The sequence below is a fragment of the Hydra viridissima genome, unplaced genomic scaffold (genome assembly GCF_058129835.1).
Source record: "Hydra viridissima isolate aposymbiotic clone 2 unplaced genomic scaffold, HvirCarnegie_v1 scaffold_2, whole genome shotgun sequence".
Classification (NCBI taxonomy): Eukaryota; Metazoa; Cnidaria; class Hydrozoa; order Anthoathecata; family Hydridae; genus Hydra; species Hydra viridissima.
In genome coordinates, this window is record NW_028324301.1 from 7,516,090 (window position 1) to 7,540,169 (window position 24,080).

The following is a 24,080-nucleotide window of genomic DNA, read 5'->3' on the forward strand; positions in this document are numbered from 1 at the left end:
TGTTATTATTAATGTCATTACTACTATTATTATTATTATCATTATTATTATTGTTAACAACATCTCATCATCATAAAGACCGGGATCTCGGGATTGCAATCGCTAGTGCAGCCCAGTATTTCTAATTTTCCCAATTTCTACCTCTTTAGAATATGTTTAAATAGCTATGATAACTATTAAGGTGCAGTAGAAAATTCTAAAATTTGATCACCGACCAAATAGGAATAGCTTAAGAGTGGAATTTGGTGGAAGTTTTAAAATGTCTTTAAATGGACATGTATAGGCTCTATTCGATAAGAGATGCCTTCCATACCCCTTCATTTAAGCGATTAGTCCGATGACGTTTAATAAATACAAAACAATCGTTATTATTTCTTATTAAGTCTATAAACTTCTATACACTTTGAAGGATGTTTCATTTCCATCCTATTACCTTTAAACTAAAGTTCTGTTCCTTAAAATTTAAATTGATGACGTAATGGTTATCATCATAAATATTATTTATAACATTTTTTTAAGGATTAGTTAAATTTATAAAGTATCGGAAAAATTCAATACAAATTAGTTGTTTTTTAATTTGCACATTAAGGATATACTGAGGATCTAAAGCATAAAGTAAGAAAATAAAAAACCCATCAAGGCTTTAAAAATTTTTAACGCTTTAATAAACTAAAAGTTAATATTTAAAGTGAGTTTATTAAATACCAAATAAAAACTGAATACAGATAAAAACATTTCAAGGTAAATTTTAAAAACTTCCATTTTTAACTAAATTTGGAATGTATATATATATATATATATATATATATATATATATATATATATATATATATATATATATATATATATATATATATATATATATATATATATATGTAAAACAAATACAAAATAAATATGCATAACAGACTTTAGAAATAAAGAAAATCTAATTTCCTGTAGTAATACCATTGTTATGTAGCAATTCCTTTGATAAAAATGTCTTATTTTTCCTTATGTTTTTAATATAGACTTTTTAGTTTACAGAAATTGCATATTATTGTGTATTTAATTGATGTTATATATACTTGCATATATTTATAAATATGTTGTACTATAAATAAATATATGCACAGATATATTTATATGTACAAATGTACATTATATATTACTTTATAAACCTATAAAAAATATACATACATAGATCTTTTACAAGAAATGCACACTACTGCAATGAACAGAAAGTAGTTTTATTGTGGGCAGATACTGATCTCACAGCTGAATCGTTGTCATTGTATGTAACAATGTCAGCTTTTATTACCCTATTTGACTGCTCAACAGCTTGCTTGGATAAACGAATTCCCAAAATATCAGCTGCAATTTTTTGAAAGCAATATGTAACACGATCACCAGACTTTGCAGATAGAAAATAATTACTCATTCCATTTGCATTTGCAAATTCTATGTGTTTTTCTTTTTTAACAGTTCTTAAATGTTCTAAGTCTTTTTTGTTGCCAACAAGTGCTAAATGTGGTTTTTTATCCTCACTCGCAAATGTTTCTTTTACCACAGCTAACCAGTCACTCAGATTTTCAAAGCTACTATGGTTAGTTACGTCATAAACTAGGACTATTGCATTTGCACCATACAAGTAAGTTTTGATCATTTTCCCACCCAACTGCTGCCCACCAATATCCCAAACTTGCATAGTTACATTTTTATTTCCTGGTAAAGAAAATCTCTTCATAAAAAAGTCCAGTCCTAGAGTTTGATGATACTTCTTATCAAATTGTTCTTGGGTCAATCTGGAACAAAGAGATGTTTTTCCACATGTTCCATCTCCAATTACTGTTACCTTTAACTGACACTCAATAGTCTCTTCATCATCTGATTCAGACATTAGTGTCTACCAGTAAATCTTTGACTAAAATTTCTAAATATTAAAGCAGAAGTTGAACACTTATACAGCATCAAATTGCAGAAAAAAAAAATTTAATTTAATTTTTTTTTCTAATAAGGCACTTGGTAAATTTTTCCCAATCAAGAAAATTCACTATTCACTTGAGTACTTTTCATTTTTAAGATATTTTGAATCATAAGAAGGAATGGCAAAAATTTTGGAAAATCAATTGTTGCTGTTTTAAATAAAATTTTAAGCTTAAAGTAAAATGTTGCATACTATATCACTAATTAACAGGTACCCCTTCCTTGAATTTCTTACTAGAACATGAAGTTTTTACTGATGTATGCAAATAAAGATCTAACAAAAATATCAGCGATTGATCTAAGAAATAAACCAATCACTGTAACTAGGCTAAATATTTGCATATGCATACTGTACCCTTCTGGTAGGTGTTATAAAGAAAGTATAAATAAAAAAAACAAAAAAAAGAATAAAAGATTGTTCAAAGCAAGGTATCCACTTTAGTATTCATAATAAGGTATGAGTTGACTTTGACTAAACTACTGTTTTATTTTTGTAAATATTTTTACTTTGCATAAGAAATGTCTGTAAAAAATTAGGGTAAATCTTTACAGTGATTCTTGAGAAAACCCCTTGGGCATGTTATACACATATGGTAAAGCAACTTTGCAAGTATTCAAAATCTTTTTTTTTTTGCCTGAATGAAATGCTAAGTTTTAAAATTTTAATGATATTTTTATTTAACATATAAACTTTTAGATAGATGAGGTAATGTATTGATGAACAATTAAAAATTGCCATCCAATAGCAAATTTAGATTTACTTTTAATTATCTTCATAGTTGGTTCTAAATTAAACATGGAGCCCTATTTTCCCATTTTCTATTACTTTCAATGTTTTATGAAACCATATCAATAGAAAATAGTAACAAGTGTAAAAGCTGGAGCTTAATTGCAATGAATAATACTAGAATGTTTGCATAGTTATTTTCATAATATTTATTATAAAACCAAATATACTATTAGTATCATATTTAAAAAATTATTTTTATCTAAAATTTCACTTTTAAGAAATGTAAAAAGTGTAGGAAAGAAATATAAACTAATATAAAACTTGTGCTTTTAAAAGCAAAAATCTTCAAAAAAAGTTAAAAGAATTCATAGTAGCTCTACCATTAAGCATAGTAATACCCCCAAAGGGTTTTCTTCAGAATTACTGTAAATATTAACCCTCTTTTTTTACAAACAATAATGTGGCATAAGTTGGTATTGTTTCTTTTATCAAGCTTTTAAATTTAAGATATTCAGATTTAATTTAACAAAATACCAAAAACTACCAAAATAAGTCAGCAACTCAGTTTCAAAAAAAAAAAATCAAAAGACAATTACCCTATGTGTAATATGCTATCATGGTTTAGCTTAAGTCCATTTGATAGAAAGTTATATATATATATATATATATATATATATATATATATATATATATATATATATATATATATATATATATATATATATATATATATATATATATAGACACACGCATTTATATATATTTTAATACACAAATTTTTTACAATGCACATATATTTTAACACACACATTTATATATATATATATATATATATATATATATATATATATATATATATATATATACACACATATATATATTTATTTATATAGTTTTTTTTTTACAAATTTATACAAACAACAATGACGTACAAACTTTCGCTGGCTTAACCATGTTTACTTACCGACGTTGATGGTGTCCATTAATAGCTTTTAAAATACGGAAAATAGATTTGGATTAGATTTACCAGAACAATAACCAACTAATTAAAATCTTCAAAGTTTTAGTTTATAGTTAAAAAGTTTCCAATGATCAATAGTTCCCTACTAATCTGATTACAAAATTAGGTTCTAAAACTTGAATTAAAAATTAAAAGAATTTTTTTTTTACTAGTTATGAAGCAAAATGGTTTAACTTCAATTGGTCAGTAAATTAAACTATGACGTGTAGGTTATTGTAACCAAAATGATATACTTCACAATAACAATACAAGAACAGTACAGTTTTTCGTTCCATATAGAAATTTAAAAACATGTTGACTAAATTTGAGACCAAGTCTGCTCGTGTTAAAGGTACTTTTTATATTTTAAATTATATTTCCAAAAATTTAAATTTCATGTTGAATAACACTCATAAAAGAAACACTTTTTAGGCTATATTTTAAGGAAAAGATCTAAAAATTTGATGTAAATGGCTAGCTTTTAAAAAAATATTCATACTAATTGCAGTAGCAGTTACATTAATACAGGTCTAAGAACAGTTGAAAGTCCACTCTCTTACTCTAAATTTATAAAGATTACCTGAAGAAATATTTTTTTAAACATTTTTTTGTTATTTTGTTGAGATAAATTCCTTTTTATTAGGTCTTGCATTTCATTCAAAGAGACCATGGGTGTTGGCAAGTTTACACAATGGTGTCATACAGCTCTGGGATTATCGAATGTGTACTCTATTAGATAGATTTGATGAGCATGATGGTAAAATATATTGCGTATTTCAGAAGTTTTTTTAAAATTTTAAGCCTTCTCTTTTCACAACTATATATTTATAAGATGCAATTGTAGTAAATGAACTGATATCTCTTGTTAGTACTTTATTCAAAAAACTTATTCTTGTTGCATCAAATTTTTTAAAAGTTATGTTTTTAAATAAAGAGTATAATTATACCAGTATGGTAAGTTTTTATTTATAATTTTGTAAGATAGACTTGAAAATATTATCATGTAAGATGAACAAGATTTTACACATATATTATGATGTTTTTTTTTTTTTCACTAATTCAATTCCTTAAATGTTTTAGGTCCAGTACGTGGAATCGATTTTCATGAGCATCAGCCTTTATTTGTTTCAGGTGGTGATGATTATAAGATTAAGGTGCCAGAGTATTATTTGTTTTTTTTAAATTATAGCCTTTATATAAAGTAGTTTCCTTAACAAATTTTAAAAAATGAGTTGGTTTTTTAGGTTTGGAATTACAAGCAAAAAAAATGCATATTTACATTGCTAGGTCATTTGGATTACATCAGAACTACATTCTTTCACAATGTTAGTATGTTTTTTTACTTTTGCTTTACATAACTTTATCTTTATATGCCCAGCTAAGTTTCTACAATAATGCTATAAACTTTTATTGTAAATGGCTTTATCAGATAGTAAAATACATTTTTTTTTAAAAGGAATATCCTTGGATAGTAAGCTGTTCTGATGACCAAACAATACGTGTTTGGAATTGGCAGTCAAGAAATTGTATCAAGTATAAAGACAAATTGTTAAAACTTTTTGTGAATTAAAATGCTTAAAATATTATTTGGTTTCTATGGCAGGTTTTCATGTCAATCTCTTTAACAATATGAAAGCAATAGTTTTAAAACTAACTGATATAAAGTATTTATTTCTATAGTATATCTTCTAAAAAACCTTAATGATATAAAAATTATGGTTTCAGTGTTTTAACTGGACACAATCATTATGTGATGTGCGCACAGTTCCACAAAACAGAAGACTATATTGTTTCTGCTTCTCTTGATCAAACAGTGCGTGTATGGGATATTTCTGGTAATAATTCTGGAATTAAATTAATGAGTTTATTCTATTTGTAGGAGTAAATAGTTGTGAAACATTACTATTAGTGGTCAGTAGCTTTTTTATAGAAAGTGTACATGATATTATGTTAAGTCATAGGTTGTTTAATGCATCTTAAACATTTGTCAGAAATAAAAACTATTTGCCTAATAGTATAAATTATCTAAAGGTTTGCGAAAAAAATTTGCTGCCCCTGGTACTAAAGATCGTGATGATACATCAGTAAAAAGTCCTGGACAAATAGATTTATTTGGTCATGCTGATGCAGTTGTGAAACATGTCCTTGAAGTAAGTTGTTATAATTAATGTAATTAGTTTTTATATTATTCATAATTAAACTGCTGAACAAACCTTCAAGCATATTATTCTATGCTTGAAGGTTTGTTCAGCAGTTTAATTATGCTTTATATAAATCACAATAAAAAACTTTCCTCTGAAAAGACTTCAAGTATATATATAGCTGTAAGTTTATTATGTATGTGTGTATATAAATTTGAATAAGAGTCTTGTTTATTTTTATTTTCCTATTACTTTTTAAGATAATTCTTCTTTTAAAGAATCATTTGTTCAATCATAATAAAGAACTAAATGTAAAACAATAGGGTCATGATCGTGGGGTAAACTGGGTGACATTCCATCCTACTATGCCATTAATTGTATCTGCAGCGGATGATCGTCAGGTTAAATTATGGAGAATGAATGGTAATTTGCATAATTTTTAGCAAACTCAAATTTTCATATTTTCATGTGTAATCTATTGGTGCTTGAATAAGTTTCTCCTATTTTCTGACTAAAATTGTAATTAATTATAACCATGTGTTATTAGATTAATACAACTTTAACTGATAGTTCTATAAATAAGGTTTGATAATTATTACATGACTTTCTTATAATCTTGCAACAAGTGTTTGTTTTATTACATATGTTTCAACAATTTAACACACAAAATTTTGTTCCAATTCTTTTTGGTGCATAAAAGTGCTGCTGAAACCTATTGTGTACTCATGGATGCTCATGACAACAGTACTCCATTTGAAAAAAATGGTTGGAATGGTTCAGAAACAACAATCCAAAGATGAAGAATTATTACTCAACTAAGCTCCATACCAAACTTTTAAAAAGATTTCAGAGTTATTTAATTTGAAATAATCAATTTTAAACAAGCATTTAAAGTTGGTGAGATTAATTCACAAAATTTGAAATTGGCTACAATGTGACTTGAAGGAAAGAGACATTCAAAAGTGGATATCAATTGTTGCTTCAAAGGCATTTAAAAAAGTCATATTTACATAGAATTGTAATCAGAAATAAAAAATAGATTCATTATGATAAAAGAAAGGTGAAGTTATTACGAGCTACCTTAATGTAATAAAAACTATCGGTGCTGTTTAATACTGAGAATAACTTCTATTTATTTGAGCCAAGCATAAAAAAAAAATGTCCTGAATATGTTAAAAAGGTGATCTTTAAAAAGATAATGTTAAATCACATTGCTAAAGTGGTTTAAAAGCAGTTACAACTATCTACTCCTCCATAGGGGAACCCATTTGTTACCTAAAAGATGGAAAAAGTCAAAAGATAAATATGGAAAATACTTTGAATAAGTATTAATTAAGTCTTTAAAAATGTCTTTTTTTTTAATATACATAAAAAATGGAGGAAACTTACTCAAGTAACCAACATGTTTAAGGTATATTATAAAATGCATAATATTTAATTGATTAATACATAATATGTATACCAGGTGTTTTTTTTTTTTTTTTTAGAATCAAAAGCTTGGGAAGTTGATACCTGTCGTGGTCATTACAATAATGTTTCATCTGTACTCTTTCACCCAAGACAAGAGTTAATTCTTAGTAATTCAGAGGATAAATCCATACGTGTTTGGGATATGTCTAAAAGGTTTATTTTATAAACTTTTAAATAGTGGTTTGTCTGCCAAACTATTACACCAGTTGTAATTATACTACTAAAATAAGTCAGTCATTTAACTGCAAGTTTCTTTCTTACATAGTGGTATGTTATTATTAAATTATAAATTTCTTTGTGCTATTAGAACTGGAGTCCAGACTTTCCGCAGAGAAAATGACCGATATTGGATACTAGCTGCTCATCCAACTCTCAATTTGTTTGCTGCAGGTAATTTCTATACTTTTTTATTCGTTCTTTTATCCTATTTCAATATTTTTCAGCTCTTCTTTTTAACTAAGCCTAGGTTTTCTGTCTCTTCACATTTCTTTTTTTTTTTTTTTTTTTTTTTTTGTAGTTCTAACATACTATGTTTGTAGTTGATCTACAGTTTCATTTATCAAAAGAATTATTAGACATTGTTAATGCTTTATAGAGGTTTCTTAAACAAAGCAAATATTAAAACCTAAGGTTGTATATTGGCATATTTAATGCATGTGGCAGTGAAGTCAATGATTTTGATCTGATAATAGTTATTGGTGTGTTTGTAATTGTTTATTTTTTTTAATTTTAGGACATGATAGTGGCATGGTGGTTTTTAAACTGGAGCGAGAAAGACCAGCTTACACTGTTTATCAAAATACTCTATACTATGTTAAAGTAACTAAAGTTTCAGTTAATTTCAACAGTTTTCCTTTTTATATTAAAAAAAATTGAAAAAAGTTGTGATTCTTGTGGAATTTTTTTAATGCTAATATTTTTGATGCAGGATCGTTACTTACGAGTATATGAATTTGGTTCTTCAATTGATAAGCCCATCATGCAGTTTAAAAAGTACATTTATAGATTTTTTGGTTTTATTGTTGTTTTTATAATGAAGCACTCATTCTACTTACCCTATGGCAAGTTCTTAATTAAAAATTCATTTTTAGGGGTGCTGGTCGACCAAATCCAGTTAACTTGGTGTTTAACCCAGCTGAACAATGCATTCTTTTAACCTATGTTAGTTTACTTACTGATGTAATTTTAATGTGAAGAATTGATATTTTTATAAAAAGTTATAAGTGTTCAAGAAATAAGTAATATATTTTCTAATCAGATGTATAAAATCATAAAAACAATGGTCTTGGTACTTGGATAATGGGTACTTGATATTTAGCCTAAATATTTTTAACATGAGCTCTTTGGTGTTCTATTGCAAAACACTTTATAACTATAGTAATTTAAGTATGAAGCATTTTGTCTTATGGAATTGTTTAGGAAGTTTATTGCTGATTTATTAGTTGTTTTTTGAAAATAAATTTAAATAAATTGAAGATAAATGATGATCTTTAAGATAACTTTGAAATAATGATAGGAAACTTTGAATATAATAGGAAGTTTTATAAAAATTTTATCTAAAATTTTTATAAAACTTCCTATTGAAATCTTTTTTTTTTGGCTCTTACTTTTTCTGTATTGAAATATTGAAATTATACTTAAAACTCTTCTTTAGGGCACAAGTTCATCAGTAGACAGCCAGGTCTATGAGTTGCATGCTCTTCCTAAAGACATAAAATCCTCTGATCCTGAAGGTAGTGGTCAAAATTATCATTTATTTTGATTTGTAATAATAAATTTTATTAATATGATTGTTGTTCCTTTGCTGTGTTTTACTTATTGACATTTGATTTTTTGTGCATAATTATAGTTTCTGAAGGAAAGAGAGCTGCTGGTGTATCAGCTGTTTGGGTGGCTCGTAACCGCTTTGCAGTCCTTGATAAACAACAAAATGTAAGGAAATATTATTTGAAAAATTTATTTTTGAATTTTTAAATCTACTGTTTTATAAATTTCTTTGATTGTTTGTTTAAATGTTGAACTTATTTGGTTATTTATTTACATAGTTAACCACTGAATTGGTTTAGTTATTTTTTGTTTGTATTTAAAGGTTGTCATTAAAAATTTAAAAAATGAAGTGACAAAGAAGGTTACAACTCCTTCATGTGACATGATATTTTATGCTGGTACAGGAAGCTTACTTCTAAGGGATGCTGAGCAAATCATGCTCTTTGATGTTCAACAAAAAAGGTCAATAGATTTACTTTGTTATGGTAAATTAAATGCTGCAAATTTGTTTATCATGTTTACTGTTGTTGTTTATTATAATTATTGTTACTATAGTAAGGTCAAATTTATTTTTTAAATAAAAATCTGCTGTTACAGAGTAATGGCTACCATTAAAATAGCTAAATGCAGATACGTTATTTGGTCATCTGATATGAACTTTGTAGCTTTAGTTGCAAAGCATAGTATGTATTATCCTATTTATTATTGCTTTTCTTGTATTTTTTTTTTTTAATTTTAAATTTACTGTTTTAGTTTTCATGGCTTTAATAAAGATAATTTTTTGTTTCTTTAGTTGTTTCAATCTGCAATCGGAAAATGGAAAATCTATGTACTGTTCATGAAAGTGTAAAAATCAAGAGTGGTGCATGGGATGACACTGGGGTTCTTGTTTATACAACAAGCAATCATATTAAATACACGTTAACAAATGGGTAATTTAAATAACTTTAATGATTTAGTTTGAGAAGAAAATGTTATAAAGACCTTAAACTTGAAAATAGTATGCATTTCTTAAATGTTTATCTTATAGTGACAGTGGCATTATTCGGACATTGGATTTGCCAATATACATCACAAGAGTAAAGGTAAAAATGTAGTTTAAAGGATTTGTTGCAATAGGGTATTTTGTGTTTTTTTGTTGTTTTTTTTTTGTTGTTTTTTTTTTTAATATGGCTTATCATACCCAGTTGTTTTGGTTTTTAAGCAAAGTATTAACTGAGTTTAGAAAAATTTTTTAATATTGCAACTTGTTAGCGTTTGATTTGTAACATTAATGAACTTATGAAATTGATAAACATTTTTTAGGGAAGTAGTGTTTATTGCTTGGATCGGGACTGCAAGACAAAGGTTTTGAATATTGATCCCACTGAATTCAAGTTTAAATTAGCTTTAGTAAATCATAGATACGATGAAGTACTACATATGGTGCGAAATGCAAAGTTGGTTGGACAGTCTATCATCTCTTATTTACAGAAGAAAGGCTATCCTGAGGTATGTTAAAACACTACCTCTTTTTTATAAGTTCTTTGGTTTTAATTTATTAGCTCAGTTTCATCTGCAACATTTTAGGATTTTGATTTTTAGTACAGTTGTTCTAGCTAATAGGTTTTCTCTTATTTAATTGAGCTTTTGATGATTTGATACTGTGAGATTAATTTTATTGTAAGAAAATAAAATACTATTAACATATAATACAGTATCTGGTTGGTCTGGATAATGCTTGTGATCATCCTTCTTTGGGTAATTTTTTTAGGTTGCACTTCACTTTGTTAAAGATCAAAAAACAAGGTTTGGTCTTGCATTGGAATGTGGTAATTTAGAAGTTGCATTAGAAGCTGCAAAATCTCTTGAAGACAAAGTTTGCTGGGAAAAGCTTAGTGAAATGGCTTTGAAGCAAGGAAACCATCAGGTTTATTTAAATAAAATTACATCCTGAATCTTTAAATTCTAATGAGTTTTCACAAAGCATAATTTATATAAATAATCATAACTTTTACTATTCAACCATTTTAAAAGCTTTACATAAATGGAGTTATTAAATTAGGAATTCATTTTTAACTATGAACTTAATTTCAGGTGGTAGAGATGTGTTATCAAAGAACAAAAAATTTTGATCGTCTTTCATTTTTATATCTAACAACTGGTAACACTGACAAGTTAAGGAAAATGTTGAAAATTTGTGAGTAGAGTTTATTTATTTTACAGGTTTTTTACAATTTTTGTAGTAATTGTTTTTTTGTTAATTTATTTTTTGTTTTTTTAGCTGAAATTCGAAAAGATGTAAGTGGTCATCTTCACAATGCTTTATACTGTGGTGACATCAGAGAAAGAATTAAAGTACTGAAGCAAGTTGGTCAAGGTTTGTTTTGTTTATAAACTACTTTTTACTTTATTCTAATTATTGAGATAATTATTATCTGCAATCTTAATGTTTGTTAAGGTTCCCTAGCCTATTTGACGGCTGCCACACATGGACTGACTGATGAATGTGCTGAATTACAAGCTACATTCAACTTGGATCCAGAAAAGGTTAATGAATTTTATGAAAAATGAATAATTATGTTCATGGCATCTTGCAAGTCCTTCATTAAATAAAGAATTTAAATATGTTTTAAGTTGTTAAGAGTTTTTTTTCTTCTAAAGTTTAAACCAGTGTTTAGGTTTGAACAATTTTTCCATTTTTAAATTAAGCAAAATGTTTAAAAACTAAAATAAAATTTAGTTTCATTCTTTACTTCTTTAGCTACCAGCAATAAATCCTAATGCTAAATTGCTCCGACCTCCTGTACCTATTTTACTGAATGAAGGCAACTGGCCATTACTAGCTGTTAGTAAGACGATATTTGAAGGATCCTCATCTTTGAAAGGTAAATTCACTTTTGAATTGAAAGGAACTTTAATAACAAAGCAATTTTTAATAATTATATCTTTTAACAAGATGGTGCAACAAGTAACTTGTCAGTCTCTGCTCCTCCTCAAGCTGATTATGGTGAAGAAGGAGAAGGTTGGGGAGATTCAGATCTTGTATTGGAAGAAGGTTTTTTAATTTTTTTTTTTTTCGTTGAAAATTATATTTTTATTACTATTTTAACACATCTAAAAAGAATTTTTAAATTAGTAAGTTTTAAAATTTATTTTTTTAAATTACTACAGATGCAGGATTTGGTGATCCTGATGAGAAATTAAAAATTGATGAAGGGAGTGGCTGGGATGTTGGAGATGATGATCTTGAACTTCCTAAGGATCTGGTATGCTTGCTCCCTGTTGTCTAATTCTTTTAAAAAAAAAAGTATATCATCTTTAGAATTTAAATCATTAATTTTATGTACTATCAATCGAATTAGCAATATGGACTATCAATAAAATGTGCCATCAGGATATTTTAACAATCATGATTTGACCTACCATCTTTTTAGGAAGTTGCTCCAGTATCAGGTGGTGAAGACTTTTATGTTCCTCCTACTAAAGGCAATAGTCAAGGGCAAGTATGGATATCCAATTCACAATTGCCAATGGATCACCTAGCTGCTGGCTCATTTGATTCTGCTGCAAGGGTAATTACAAGTCCACAACTTCAATTTTAAGTAGACATTTACAAAACATATTAAGCAAAAAAAAGTTCCAAAGTTTTGTAAGGCACATGGTTTATTTTGGTCAAGTTTTTGTTAGGTTTGAAAGGAAATTACTTTAATGTAAAATGAATATAAATGCAGCATTTTAATGATTTATTATTCTATATGAATTATTTAGATGCTTAAAAAGATAGTAAAATAAAAGGTGTTTTAAAATCTTTACCCTTCTTTTGTTTAGTTGTTAAATGAACAGTTGGGAGTTGTGAATTTTGAACCTTATAAACAGTTATTTATGCTTGCATATGCTCGTGGACGTGTGGCTGTACCTGGTCTACCTTCATGTCCAAGTTTATATTTTTATCCGCATAGAAACTGGTGAATATTTTAGTTTTTTGTTTTTACTTTAGATCTGATTGGTGGGTTAATCTCATACAATAATTTACTTGTATTTCAAAGTAAAAAGTTTTTCCCTCTTTAGGTATATGTGTTTTTTTTTTTAGGAAAGATGCTGGTGCAAAGGCAGGATTACCAGCTGTTGGTTTAAAATTGAATAACTTAGTCCAACGTTTACAGGTAAGTGTGAAACAAAACCAATTTATTGTTAAAATATTATTAGTATCTTTTTCTCACTATCATAACCTCTATTTAGGTAGCTTATCAACTGACAACTGGTGGAAAGTTTGCTGAAGCCGCAGAAAGACTTCATCAGATTCTTCTAAGTGTTACTTTGTTAGTTGTAGAATCAAGACAAGAAATAACCGAGGTATACATGAATTAAAAACTAAACTCCAGCCTAACATAAAATTATTTGTAATTCATAGAATTTGTTTTAAATCTCTTTCACTTAATATTTTTAAAGATTCTTTGTTTAGGCACAACAACTTTTGGGAATATGTAGAGAATATCTTGTTGGTCTTCAAATGGAAACTGTTAGGAAAGATTTACCCAAGGTACAGCTTTTCTAACAATAAACTCTTTAACATAAAATTTAAACTTTGAAAATATGTTAAACTTCTCTCTTCCTCTACTTTTTAGCGATTTGTTTCTATTTTTAGGACACAGCTGATCAACAAAAGAGAATTTGTGAGGTAATCCCTTCTAATATTTCTTTATAGCAAAATTTTTAATTGCAACAGTGCTTGTTAAAAACTTTTTTTTTTTTTTTTCCCGCAGATGGCGGCTTATTTCACTCATTGCAGTTTGCAGCCTATTCATTTGGTGCTTACGTTACGGACAGCTCTAAATCTTGCTTTTAAGGTGCGTGCGTGTGTGTTTTTTTTTGTTTTGTTTTTTTCAAACCTCAAAAAAAAATATTTGAAAGAAATTAAACTAAAATAGATTTTTTAGTTCCGCTTGTGCTTGTTTTAACAATTTCGTTGAAAACAAAAATGTAAACTCTTTAACATTTTTAAATAAAACGCATTTGATATTACTTTGAGTAAAAAATTAAAAAATAAAAAAGTAAAAAATTAATTAAAAACTATCGGTTTGACCTACATATCAATTTTCTTCATTGTTTACTTTTTTACAAATAGATTAAAAACTACAAGACTGCGGCCTCTTTTGCACGTCGTTTATTAGAGTTGGGTCCAAAACCTGAAGTTGCTCAACAGGTGGGTTTTTACATGTGACTTTTTTCAATACCTCCCATCGTAAAAGGTCGCTCAACGACAAGGGCGCTCTTTTACTAATCCAGTAGAAACTCGATATTTTGTCTCGTTTTTCCCTAACAACACTTTCTATATCAGAAAATTGTCATAAGAACAAACTCATGATATAACGAATCATTTTTATTTTTCTTCAGGGTTCGTTGTATCGAGATTTACTGTATTTAAATTAATCGTATGAAATCCTTTGAACGATTGCGGTGGATTTTTGTGTTGTAATTGAACTGTTTTTTTAATTTTCAGACACGAAAAATTTTACAAGCCTGTGAAAAGAACCCCATTAACGCGGTGGTATTTGATTACGACGAACTTAATCCGTTTTCAATTTGTGCTGTTTCGTATTCTCCAATATATAGGTAGGTTTTAATACCTTTTTTTTTTTTTTAGTTTATTTCTTGAAGGAATAAAAAAAACGTTAAAACGTCAAACTATAAAAAAAGTCCTAAGTGTTTTCTAATACTCCTTTTTAGGGGGAAACCTGAGGAGAAATGCCCATTATGTCAGGCTTCGTACAAACCGCAATACAAAGGAATAATTTGCAAAATATGCGAGGTGAATAATCTGCAACACTTCTTTTTTGTTGTTGTTGCCTGTTCGTATTGCTAATGTAAAGAAAAATAGGAGATTTAATGACGATTCAACAAAAAAAACTTTTGTTTCTCTTAGGTTGCTGAAGTCGGAAGGCCTAGCTCTGGTTTGAAAATAAGTCTTTCGCAGTTTCGCTAAGTGAATAGAACTCTTATGAACTTTTCCAGTTCCTTTTTTATTATCCACATATTTATTAACGGGAATAATTGGTTTTGGTGAAGTTCATCTGAGTCGATGGTTGATGCGGCGTCAGGTTGTTAATATCACGCTCTGTGTATTGAACTGGAACAAATTATATATTATTTTTTTGTAATTTCTGAATACAGCGTATTTAATTATTTGTTTTATACTTTTTTTTTCCGTCCTCCGAAACTTAAAATAAAACTTTAGTTCTCAATTTTATTTTTATTTTTTTCGTCGTTTTGTTTTTTGTTTTTTTTTTATAGTAGAAATTATTTAAACATCTATGTTACAGTCACGAATTATTACATTAGATTAGAAGCCGAAGGATGAATGTTTCCAAATAATGTAAAAAAAAAAAAGTATAAGTAAACAAGCAAAAGTATCAATTTGACTGAGTAAACAAGCAAAAGTATCAATTTGGCTGAGTAAACAAGCAAAGTATCAATTTGGCTGAGTAAACAAGCAAAGTATCAATTTGGCTGAATAAACAATAAAAAAAAAATGTGTTTATTAATGTGACTTGGTAAACAAAAAAAAAGTCTGAATTCAATAAGTTTTTTAAATGCGTCATATTATATATATATATATATATTATCATCTACTGTAATTGCATTATAAGTGAACAAACTGTGAAACGCACCAGATGGTGATGGATTATATCTCTTAACGTGCATTCCTCGTAAGTTATAGTAAATTAACATAAATTAAAAATGCGAAATGTTTCTTTTAAATAGGGGTGTATTCTGGGATGCAAATAAACTATTGGAACTTTACAGACATCAAAAGAGAGACAACTATGTATTAAAGATTTCTTATTTAAATCAGAATGTTTATTTTAAAAAAACTTGCGGTCAATAAATTTGTTAAAAAAGTTCAATCATTAAATGCTGAAGCTGCATTTTTCAGAATTGTGACGTCAACAATCTATCAAAGAACATAATTTGGCACGTACACGAAAACTAATATCCTATAAACATTAACATTCAAACGTTTAACAAGTTTATAAACATTAGTTTTATTAAATATATCAAAACACAAAGCTATCTTTGTTTCATTTAATTTAGATTGTTTTAAGGTATTTATTTATGATGATAGAAATCAATCTCGTTACCTTTGTCGGCATACTTGTGTACGCTATATATGCGTGTGTTTGTGTGTGTATGTATGTATGTATATATATATATATATATATATATATATATATATATATATATATATACATATATATATATATATATATATATATACACATACATACATATTTACATATATATAGATACACACATATACAGGGATATATTATACATATTATAATAGATTGCTTTACAATCTATTATAATGTGTAATATATCTAATATTTGATAAAACGTTTAAGTGTATTTTGATGTTTATTTAAGTATATGCACTTTGCATATACATTACCGAGTTTTACGCCTCACCTAGTGGAGGCAATTCTTCTACAGACACTGGAGACAAAAACGTGTATTAACTGAGTAAACATTAAATTATAAGGATAGACAGTCAGAGTAAAGAAAAAATATATTCAAATCCAATCTGAGCTTTTAACGTAACTCGTTGGTTACTGTTAAATTTAGCAGGAGTGAAACTTTTTATGTCTCGTGACATTGGGATTAGATCACACTGAGTGTCTTAAAATTTCAGATGCACTATGAAAAAGTATGTTGTGCTGTGGAGCGAATGCGAAAGAAGAAAATGTAACCATGCAACAAAAATTTCATAAGAGCTTTCTTAAACTAAAAGAATAATGGAGGATGTTTAATCGAGATATATTTCAAGGTTTCTTTACTTCCGTCGATATTACGCAACAGCTATAGCGAGCAAATGATATTTTTTGTTTGCAATTTACATCTTTGGAGGAATGGTGACAACTATTTTAACTTCCCTCCTTTTTTTTTTCTTTTTTTCTCTCTTTTTTTGAATGCAATAAATTTAAATAAGCGTAAGACTTTATAGAAGAATTGTATTTTTTTTGTGCGTGTTTCTTTTTAACAAGCAACTTGCGCAATTTTAAGAAATAACTTAGACGACTAATTCGTCTAAGCATTAGGTAAGTTGCTTGTCGAGTTTCAAGTATCATCTACTGTCAACATTTACTTGACAGAACACTGTGCAATTTCAACCCGAAAAAAAAACAAATTTTCGAAATTTAGGATTACAAGTATTATGGAGTTATCTTGTTTATAAACGGGATTAAATTAGTTATTTGTAGTTTAACACGCTTTACATATATTTAAAAAATTATCAAGCATTTCAATTATTGGCTGTATTCTTGTAATGACCTTTCTCTCTGAAGTAAGATTAGAGATAAAGATTACAGAAAAGAAGATTTCTTAGGAATCATTGAAGAAGTGTTTGAGGTATAAAAGGATGCTTTCGCACTTTTAAAAACATTTGTAAACAAGTGAAACCTGTAAACGACATATGGAAAGAAAGTTTAAGATAATCAAGACCCAATCGCTTGGAAGCGGTACGTACGCAAATGTATATTTGTGTCAGAAACGGTTCTCCAGAAAAAGATATGCTGCAAAGGTGGTAGATATAAATGGAGATAATAGACTAAGATTAGAAACAGAGAACGAAATAGAGGTATATATTTCATACTATCATTCGGTTTCTTATTTCATTATATTTACAAGGAGAACAGTTCTTCTAGCAATTTTTTTTTTTTTTTTTTTTTTTTGTTACTAGAAATGAGGAGATCAATGAAGCTATTGTTTTTTTCTAATTTAATTTCAGATACTGCTGCAACTGCGTCATCATATAAATGTTGTCCACCTTGTTGACGTCATACGAGAGCCTTCAAAAATTAACATCATAATAGAATATATCGACGGAAATAAATTTTTACCGGGAATTTTTAAATGGCCCCAGTTTGATGAAAATTGCGCTAAAAGAACAGTCAAACAAATTCTGTCTGCTCTCCAGTTTTGTCACTCTAAGAGGATCGTTCATAGAGTAAGTTTATAAAAATCGTTTAAGATAGTTTCAAAATGAATTCTTCACATTGCTGTTGTTGGAAATGCCTGTCTTGTTTTTTTGTTGTTGTTTTTTGTATACCTCCAATTACTGAAACAAAAGTATATCAAATATTTGTTTTAGGATGTTTGTCCCGAAAATATATTGTGGTGTGACGTGCCAACCCAATTAAATCCGCACAAAAAGCCGTTATTGAAGTTAATTGATTTTAATCTTGCACGAAAAATACCCGGTGAGAACATATATATATATATACATATATATATATATATATATATATATATATATATATATATATATATATATATATATATATATATATATATATATATATATATATACATACATACATATATATATATATCTTGCCTAAGTAAGTTCTTCAATAAAAAATTGATTTGATATTGAGATCTCTGACATTTTTACTCAAATTTTTAGATGAGATTGATTTTTTACTATCAGACCCGCTTGGGAACTCTTCATACATGGCACCAGAGTGTTTAAAAGAGCCTCCCATAGTTTCATTTTCATCAGATATATGGAGTGTTGGAATAATTCTCTTTTTACTATTGGTAATTGATTGCATAAATTCATTACTATTGATCTTTATTTCTTTATTTCATCTTCATGTTTATTTCTTTTAGTCTATTTAATGTTTTTTTCTGCGTGACTTAAAAGTGCTTATTACATAACTACAGTTGATTGATAACGGATAGATTGATTGGATTCTTTTCTCACTTTTCATTTCAGGGCGGTTATCCACCATTTTGGAATAAGAACTATAACTATCTCCTTCAAAACATTTTAGAAGTAAATTATGCCATGCCTTCGCATCTGTGGAAAGGAATTTCAAATGAAGCTAAGGAGTTAATAAAAATAATGGCAAGTGCTACGCTTGTTTTTTTCTCCTCTTTGCACAGAGATACCGCTTTGAGTTATGCTCTATGAAAAACCTTTATTAAAAACCCTTTTTCTTTTTTTTGGGTCGTTTAGTTATCAAAAGATTATAACGCTAGAGGCACTATAAACGACATATTATCCTACTCGTGGTTCAATAATTTTACAGATCGAAGTGCCTACGCACTTGAGAGCCCTAATCGGTTGAACGCTTTTATGAAGAATTTAGAGGAAGAGAAGAAATGGTAAATGCTCAGATTATTCATTATCATTTTTCTTTCACGTAAAAATTAGCATAAATTAAATATTTTTGGTTCTTTTAATTAAATATTTAGCTTTGTTATTCAATTTTCTCAAATATTTTTTCCTCTTCATCAAAGTGGTAAAAATCGTTTATACAGCCTTGTGCTTGAAGAAAGAGAGCCGTTTATTCCTAAAAAAGAAATCGAGTTCTTTGAAAGTGTTGAAAACTTGTCATACGGAAAGATGGAAGAATGTTTAGATAGCACAAGAAACAGCAGCTGCGGATGTAGCTGCCATTAGTATTTAAAAGCAAAATCATAATATATTGCGCATCAAACTGTGCACTAATTTAATTTATTGAAGTTATTTCGTTTTGCAAAAAATTTGTTACGGAAAACCAGTTCTTTCTATAAATTTGATACTTCATTTATCAAATTTTATGTAAATATTATGTAAATAAATTTATATAATATTAGGAAAATAAATCTATTAAATTAAAATGTTTGTAGCAATTTTTTAACAAAGGTTTACCTTGCTAAAGTTTAACTGTGGAACTTGTTGAGTTGACAACGTTTTATCGTTATTCCTTAAACCTCTCAAAGCTTTTTCATCGTTCCTTGATTCTTGCACCTTGCTCCATCACCTCATTTTTTGTACCTTGTTCCTCGCACCTCATTACTCGCACCTCGTTCTGCGGACCTTAATCCTTGCACCATTTCCCTCGTATCTCTTTTCTTGAGGTTGTTTCTTCAAATCTTACTTCACGAACCCGGTTTTTTTAAAACATTAACATTTTTTAACTTTTTTTTTACTGAGTTATGACCTTTACTTAATGAAAATATTCAGCCACTTAAGTGAAGTGAAATTGACAAAGACAAGGGTGCTCTTCAAAAAAAAGTAAACCATAATGATAATAAAAAAAAGAATACTTTTTGGTTAGTTTCTTCTAAAATATGAAAATACTATTATAAGCTTTGCTAATTTAAAAATTAACAATTTCCTTCTTTCCCTAAAAAAATGTTTCATTTGCACTTTTTATTATGAATCTTCCTGGGTTAAAACGCTTTATGGCTAATCTTCTTATTTCGACGGCAATTACAGGCTTGGCTGCCATCGAAATTCGATTCTTTTAATGTTCGATTAGTTAACAAATCTCCTGCCTAAAAAAATTAAAATAAGCTCGTGTTTTTCATTTCTTCAAAGAGATTTGTTCAAAAATACTCTAAGCATTTTATCGATGAGAAGAAAATAAGTATAACAAAAATTAATTGCTAGAGACATCTTTTTTTGTCATCCATGAGTTATAAACATGCATGAAGTTTAGTCTTGATTTTGTTAATGGCAATTCAGTCATTTTCATGCACAACATCAACCGACAATCATGAACTGAGCGTACCTATTTTGTTGCACATTAGTATCCAAAATTCTCTGGCCTAGGAATTTCGTCTTTATGTACACGTACATGATAGTCGCTGTCATCAGTATCATCATCGTCACGAAGGATTGTCGATTTAACGTCGCGTTCTGTAGAGTCGTCTAAATTATTTTTTTCTACGTCGTAGTAGTGCTCCACTTCAACAAATGGGTTGCTTGGAAACAACGATCGCTGGAAATTCATTGGAGATCCATCATCCGACCCGTGTCCATTTTCATCTCCAAACCCGCTGTTACCCTGTAACCCTCCAATGTTCATGTTTGGATTTTCACTTGCAAAACTATCATCGTGCGCAGACTGAGAGCTAGGCAGGTTCATTGCACCTCCAATTGAATCGGGTAGTCCTGTTCCAAGACCGTTATTGTTGTCCACGTTTCCAGCACTTAAATCCGGTATACCAAATTGACTTTGTTCATTAGGTCCTAAACCTCCAAGTCCTTGAAGATTGTGATTACTTAGTCCATTAAACCCTGGGTCTTGCGGCCCAGAAAGTCCATGTTGGATTGAGCTCAAACCTGACAAACCTGATTTAACAAATGCATTGTTTTGTGAACCCAATGAATTTTCTACTCCGCCTACACCTCTTCCTAAACCAGCACCTCTATCTAGTCCGACCAAAGGTGAGTCTCCTGAAATAGTGTTTCCTACAGGAGACTGCGCTCCGCTGGGATGAACAAAAATGACTGAATCACCACCATCTGAATTACCACCCAATAGTTGCCGTCTAGGCCTCACCAAACTGTATAGACTTTTCAATGTTATCTTACCATATGCTTCTTTTGGATCAGATGGAATTTGACTCCTTTTACCATAGCCATTACCACCACCATATCCAGAAGGCTGCATTTCACCTTCGAAACCATGATTAAATCCTTGACCAACTTGCATGCCTCCATAGTTGTTTCCAGAATCAGCTGAATACCCAGGGAATGCTCTCTCAGGATTTTCATGCCCAAAATCATGGTTTCCCTCTTCATGATGACCGGGGAAATATTCATGTTCGTTGTTTCCCCATCGATTCGGTGAATGAATAATGTGAGGTTGATGAATAACAATTGGTGGTCGGTGATAAACTGTTGGAGGTGATGTTACGTGAACTGCAGGAACGTGGTTTCCAGCATTTATAATTGGAACTGGTGGACTTATATGTACTGCTGGAACATGTGGTCTAACGTGTATGGCCGGAACATGAGCTGGAATGTTTATATATGGTACGTGGGGTCCAATATGCACTGCTGGTACGTGAGGTCCAATATGTACTGGTGGGTAATGAGGTCCAATATGAATAGGTGGTGTATGCGGCCCTACGTGTACACTTGCTGGGAATGGATGCCATCCGTAATATGGTGCTTGTCGTTTGTCTTTTTGTTTTGTCTGTTCAATAATGTTTGATTCTGACTCACCTGCAACAGATCTTTTTTGAACTGATCTTTTTCCATAATCTCCGCATCCATGAGGTTCACATCCTTCACAGCCATGAGGCTCGCACCCATGTTCATACCCTCCACCATAACTACCGCCATAGCCTCCACCATGAGCGCCACCATTTCCCCAATCGCCATGTCCGCCATAATTGTGGTAGCCTCCGTCATTATAAGCTGCATGACCTACAATATGAGGTTGATGGTAGACAACAGGTGGCTGATGGTAAACTGTTGGTGGTGATGAAACATGAACTGGTGGACCCATTGGACCAGCATGAACTGTTGTCACAGGAGGAGGCATATGAACAAATGGAACATGAGGACCAACATGATAAAGGGGTGCATGAGTACCATAATGAATGCTTGGAACATGCGGTCCAACATGAACTGCAGGAACATGAGGACCTACATGAATTGGTGGGGCATTTGGACCCACATGTACTGGAGGGGTATGTGACGGAACATAAGTTGTGTGATCATGATGAGATCCCCAGCAACCAGGTTCGTTACCATAGCAATTTCCCCAACCATGATGACCTTCAAGTTCGTGGCCCCCATTTCCACCCCATCCACCAATACCACCATGATGACCTCCCCAACCACCACCATTGTTCCATCCACCATGACCTCCTTCAAACCCGCCAGCTGCACCATGGCAGCCTGCACCGTAACATCCATAGCCGCCGTTACTTCGAGGGTACTCAATAAGTTGTAATTTTGATGGCTTGGCTTGGACTTTAACTCCTTCAGGACCAGCATTTACAATTAACTCTGGTGGTTTTTCATGTACAGTGAACCTGGGCTCAGCTCGATCATCTTGCGCTTCATATGGTCTAGGGGTTACTGACGAGACCACTAAAAGCAAATTACAAAGGACTGCAATCATCATACAATTACTTTTTAGCTTTAAACCATTGAATAAAATGTTTCTTTTAATAAATTATTCCTTGCAGTATATTTCACAAAAATTATTCTATCAGTTTTGAAAACTCAGTAGATGTTTTTTCAAGATGTGAGATCAGTATAAGCTTTGGGAATGGCTACGGCTGGTAGTGCGAATACGCGATTAGCCAAGCGTATCGGTACACAACAATAACTGCTTTTAAACGCTGTTCTGAAAAATGCCAATGCAATCTTGAAGTGTTTTTATAGTTTCAATTTATGAAGAATTTAATTAGTCCTTAATTTACAGTTGCGCAAGATAGAGAAGAATTAAAAGTAACTGTTTCTATATTTCATCGCCACTTTCTGCGCTTTGTTTTGTTTCTTGTTAATTCTACTTAAATGTAAAGTTGGAGAATCCTAATGATAATTAGCGATGAGTGAGAGGAAAAAGTGGCAATTAAAATTTAGGTCAAGAGATATTAAAAACTCATATCCACATTCTGGATAATCTAAGCAGATTATTCAGGCATGCGAGTGTTTAGAATAGCTACAGCCTATTTTATAAAACACTTATTTTGCGTTCTTTAAAATTTACCAATATAAAGCCGTGAATTCTAATAATTAAAAAGTTTACTAACAAACATTATTTAAGATACAAAAGATGTTGTTGATGCAAAAATAAGAAGTGGATTTTTCATCGATAAATAAAAGTTGTTGGAACATTTTCTGTACAACTGCATAAAACTGTCGGGTTTTCTAATAGACAATTTAACAGCAGATATCGAAACGGAGTTTTTACGGAGTTAAGAAAAAAAAAAAAAAGACCTGAGTTCAGCAACTCAATTGAAAGAGTGTTCAAAATTTGGAAAAAGCTAGGTGACTAAGAATTTGTGGAGGGCTTGGAAATGTAAACCCAAAAAAAATTAATTAAAAATTCTTTATTGTTTGAAAATTGATTATTTACTGTAATTTGTACGAGAAGACAGTACCAATTTTCGTTATTGACAAATTCACTATTTTTTCACTGAAATTTTCATCCAACAAAGATGACAATTAAATTACATATCAATTGCTAACTCTTGGAGTTAGCAATTGATATGTAATTTAATTGTCATC

The 24,080-nt window shown here is 29.6% G+C and overlaps 4 protein-coding genes across 5 annotated transcripts; 2 read left to right on the forward strand and 2 right to left on the reverse strand.

The window, feature by feature from the left end:
- Nucleotides 1–1,044: 1,044 nt before the first annotated feature.
- LOC145194192 (ras-related protein Rab-28-like) lies at nt 1,045–1,956 on the reverse strand. Its single transcript, XM_080071824.2, has one exon. The coding sequence runs from the start codon at nt 1,877–1,879 to the stop codon at nt 1,205–1,207; it is 675 nt and encodes a 224-aa protein (XP_079927950.2). The 5' UTR covers nt 1,880–1,956; the 3' UTR covers nt 1,045–1,204.
- Nucleotides 1,957–3,866: 1,910 nt separating this feature from the next.
- On the forward strand, nt 3,867–15,238 carry LOC145185541 (coatomer subunit alpha-like). The gene is made up of 38 exons (XM_090077516.1): nt 3,867–4,047; nt 4,339–4,452; nt 4,776–4,849; nt 4,940–5,020; nt 5,152–5,228; nt 5,421–5,530; nt 5,727–5,845; nt 6,160–6,259; nt 7,324–7,459; nt 7,614–7,696; nt 8,040–8,125; nt 8,235–8,299; nt 8,398–8,467; nt 8,961–9,039; nt 9,156–9,238; nt 9,396–9,535; nt 9,671–9,756; nt 9,867–10,005; nt 10,104–10,158; nt 10,379–10,564; nt 10,827–10,982; nt 11,150–11,252; nt 11,337–11,432; nt 11,514–11,602; nt 11,817–11,940; nt 12,012–12,110; nt 12,227–12,321; nt 12,490–12,627; nt 12,884–13,020; nt 13,146–13,218; nt 13,295–13,408; nt 13,518–13,595; nt 13,701–13,733; nt 13,819–13,902; nt 14,181–14,258; nt 14,556–14,668; nt 14,783–14,864; nt 14,979–15,238. Exons 1-38 carry the CDS (start codon nt 4,008–4,010, stop codon nt 15,036–15,038), a joined length of 3,675 nt encoding a protein of 1,224 aa, XP_089933642.1. The 5' UTR covers nt 3,867–4,007; the 3' UTR covers nt 15,039–15,238.
- Nucleotides 15,239–17,263: 2,025 nt separating this feature from the next.
- On the forward strand, nt 17,264–19,640 carry LOC145192208 (putative myosin light chain kinase DDB_G0292624). The gene is made up of 7 exons (XM_080069408.2): nt 17,264–17,690; nt 17,841–18,059; nt 18,204–18,312; nt 18,519–18,652; nt 18,831–18,962; nt 19,074–19,222; nt 19,358–19,640. Exons 1-7 carry the CDS (start codon nt 17,526–17,528, stop codon nt 19,518–19,520), a joined length of 1,071 nt encoding a protein of 356 aa, XP_079925534.2. The 5' UTR covers nt 17,264–17,525; the 3' UTR covers nt 19,521–19,640.
- Nucleotides 19,641–20,149: 509 nt separating this feature from the next.
- Nucleotides 20,150–23,102, reverse strand: LOC145192868 (uncharacterized). Of its 2 annotated transcripts, none has more exons than XM_080070199.2 (2): nt 20,617–23,102; nt 20,150–20,380 (listed from the first exon to the last, which is right to left on the reverse strand). In XM_080070199.2, exon 1 carries the CDS (start codon nt 22,966–22,968, stop codon nt 20,632–20,634), a length of 2,337 nt encoding a protein of 778 aa, XP_079926325.2. In that variant the 5' UTR covers nt 22,969–23,102; the 3' UTR covers nt 20,150–20,380; nt 20,617–20,631. The 2 variants fall into 2 exon arrangements, with proteins under 2 accessions (XP_079926325.2, XP_089933650.1); XM_090077524.1 differs by having other exon boundaries at nt 21,423–23,100.
- Between the last annotated feature and the right edge of the window lie 978 nt (nt 23,103–24,080).

Excerpts from the sequence above, each read along its gene's own strand:
- LOC145194192 (XM_080071824.2), bottom strand. The coding sequence starts at position 1,879 with ATGTCTGAATCAGATGATGAAGAGACTATTGAGTGTCAGTTAAAGGTA.
- LOC145192208 (XM_080069408.2), top strand. The coding sequence starts at position 17,526 with ATGGAAAGAAAGTTTAAGATAATCAAGACCCAATCGCTTGGAAGCGGT. Across the intron at positions 17,691-17,840 it reads AAACAGAGAACGAAATAGAG|ATACTGCTGCAACTGCGTCA; the intron begins GTATATATTTCA and ends ATTTAATTTCAG. Across the intron at positions 18,060-18,203 it reads CTAAGAGGATCGTTCATAGA|GATGTTTGTCCCGAAAATAT; the intron begins GTAAGTTTATAA and ends TATTTGTTTTAG.
- LOC145185541 (XM_090077516.1), top strand. The coding sequence starts at position 4,008 with ATGTTGACTAAATTTGAGACCAAGTCTGCTCGTGTTAAAG. Across the intron at positions 10,983-11,149 it reads TGAAGCAAGGAAACCATCAG|GTGGTAGAGATGTGTTATCA; the intron begins GTTTATTTAAAT and ends ACTTAATTTCAG. Across the intron at positions 13,596-13,700 it reads TTAGGAAAGATTTACCCAAG|GACACAGCTGATCAACAAAA; the intron begins GTACAGCTTTTC and ends TTCTATTTTTAG.
- LOC145192868 (XM_080070199.2), bottom strand. The coding sequence starts at position 22,968 with ATGATGATTGCAGTCCTTTGTAATTTGCTTTTAGTGGTCTCGTCAGTA.